This window comes from Cyprinodon variegatus, unplaced genomic scaffold (assembly GCF_000732505.1).
Source record: "Cyprinodon variegatus isolate N-32 unplaced genomic scaffold, C_variegatus-1.0 Scaffold2414, whole genome shotgun sequence".
In the NCBI taxonomy this organism is placed as follows: Eukaryota; Metazoa; Chordata; class Actinopteri; order Cyprinodontiformes; family Cyprinodontidae; genus Cyprinodon; species Cyprinodon variegatus.
The window spans coordinates 9,162-10,674 of NW_015152867.1; the positions used below are offsets into that span (position 1 = coordinate 9,162).

At 45.7% G+C, this 1,513-nt stretch overlaps 1 protein-coding gene across 1 annotated transcript in view; it reads left to right on the plus strand.

Moving 5' to 3' along the window:
• The first annotated feature begins 562 nt into the window (after positions 1-562).
• Positions 563-1,513, plus strand: part of LOC107080854 (GTPase IMAP family member 7-like) — a 7,497-nt gene continuing 6,546 nt past the window's right edge. Inside the window, exon 1 of the mRNA XM_015369061.1 lies at positions 563-566. Within this exon, the coding sequence (XP_015224547.1) occupies positions 563-566 (4 nt within the window). The remainder of the gene's footprint in view (positions 567-1,513) is intronic.

The window sequence follows — 1,513 nt, forward strand, 5'->3', positions numbered from 1 at the left end:
CAGGGAATTATGTGCATACTCAATCCAAGTCAGGAACTGACTCCAGTCAGTAGGATTGTTAGAAGTAAGGCAGCGGAGAGTGGACTGGTTGCTGGTTCATCCTCGTATGTCGATGAGGGCAATGGTTCTGCTCACTCCAGGATGGGCCGAGAATTTTGCTGCGTGCATCCACTGGATGAGGCGGGATCTGACGGAAGATGGGACATACATTTTACTAGGAGGACCATTACCTGGGTCAGGTTCAAAGGCCAGGGCAGAGTTAATCATATCAGTGATCTCCCAGGAAACGGCTCCAACTGTACATGAGGCTGGGAGAACAGGTTCGGGTGTCTCAGATTAAAATGAGAAAAGAACAAGGACCACCTTGAATGCCGTGGGTTGAATCTCTTTGCCGATTGGATATAAGCCAGGTTCTTGTGGTCAGTCCACACCAGTACTGGAAGCTCAGCCCCCTCGAGCCAGTGTCTCCATTCCTCCAGGGCGAGCTTAATGGCCAGAAGTTCTCGGTCTCCAACATCATAATTTTGCTCGGCTGGAGAGAATCTGCGTGAAAAAAATGCACATGGGTGAGTTTTCTGGTCAGAATCTGACTGCTGAGATAACACAGCTCCTACGCCGAAATCAGATGCATCAACCTCAAGGATGAACTGCTTCGTAGGATCAGGCTGGAACAAGATGGGGGCACTGGAAAAGAGTCTTTTTAATTTATTAAAGGCATCTTCGGCTTCAGAGGTCCATTGGAAAGTTTTCTTAACAGAAGTAAGAGCTGTGAGGGGTAGAGCTGTCTGACTGTAGTTCGTTATGAACCTCCTGTAAAAATTAGCAAACCCAAGAAATCTCTGAAGTTGTTTGTGGTTTTCAGGTGTAGGCCACTCCAGAACTGCCTTTATCTTATCTTCTCATGGCTTCACCTGCCCGCCCTCCAGCACAAACCCTAGAAAGGTGACAGATTGTTGATGAAATTCACACTTTTCAGCCTTCACAAAAAGTTTATTTTCCAATAGCCTCTGAAGGACTAAACGAACATGTTTCCTGTGGTCTGAGAGGTTCTTGGAATAGATCAAAATATCCTCGATGTAGACTAAATCAAAAAAATTCAAAAAATCTCTGAGGACATCATTGACAAGAGCTTGGAAACAGGCAGGAGTGTTCGTGAGGCCAAAAGGCATGACCAGGTACTCGAACTGTCCTAAGGGGGTCTTAAAGGGTGTTTTCCATTCATCCCCTTCTCTTATTCTAAGGAGGTGGTAGGCGTTTCTTAGATCGGGTTTGGTGAACACTGTAGCACCCTGTACAGGTTCAAACGCAGAACCCAATAAAGGTAGGGGATATTTATTTTTGACGGTAATCTGATTTAAACCTCTGTAGTCTATACAGGGGCGCAGGGAACCATCCTTTTTACCAACGAAGAAAAAACCAGCACCGAGAGGAGATGAAGATGGGCGAATTATTCCAGCAGCTAGAGATTCATTGATGTATTTCTCCATGGTTTCACGCTCTGGTTTGGAAATAT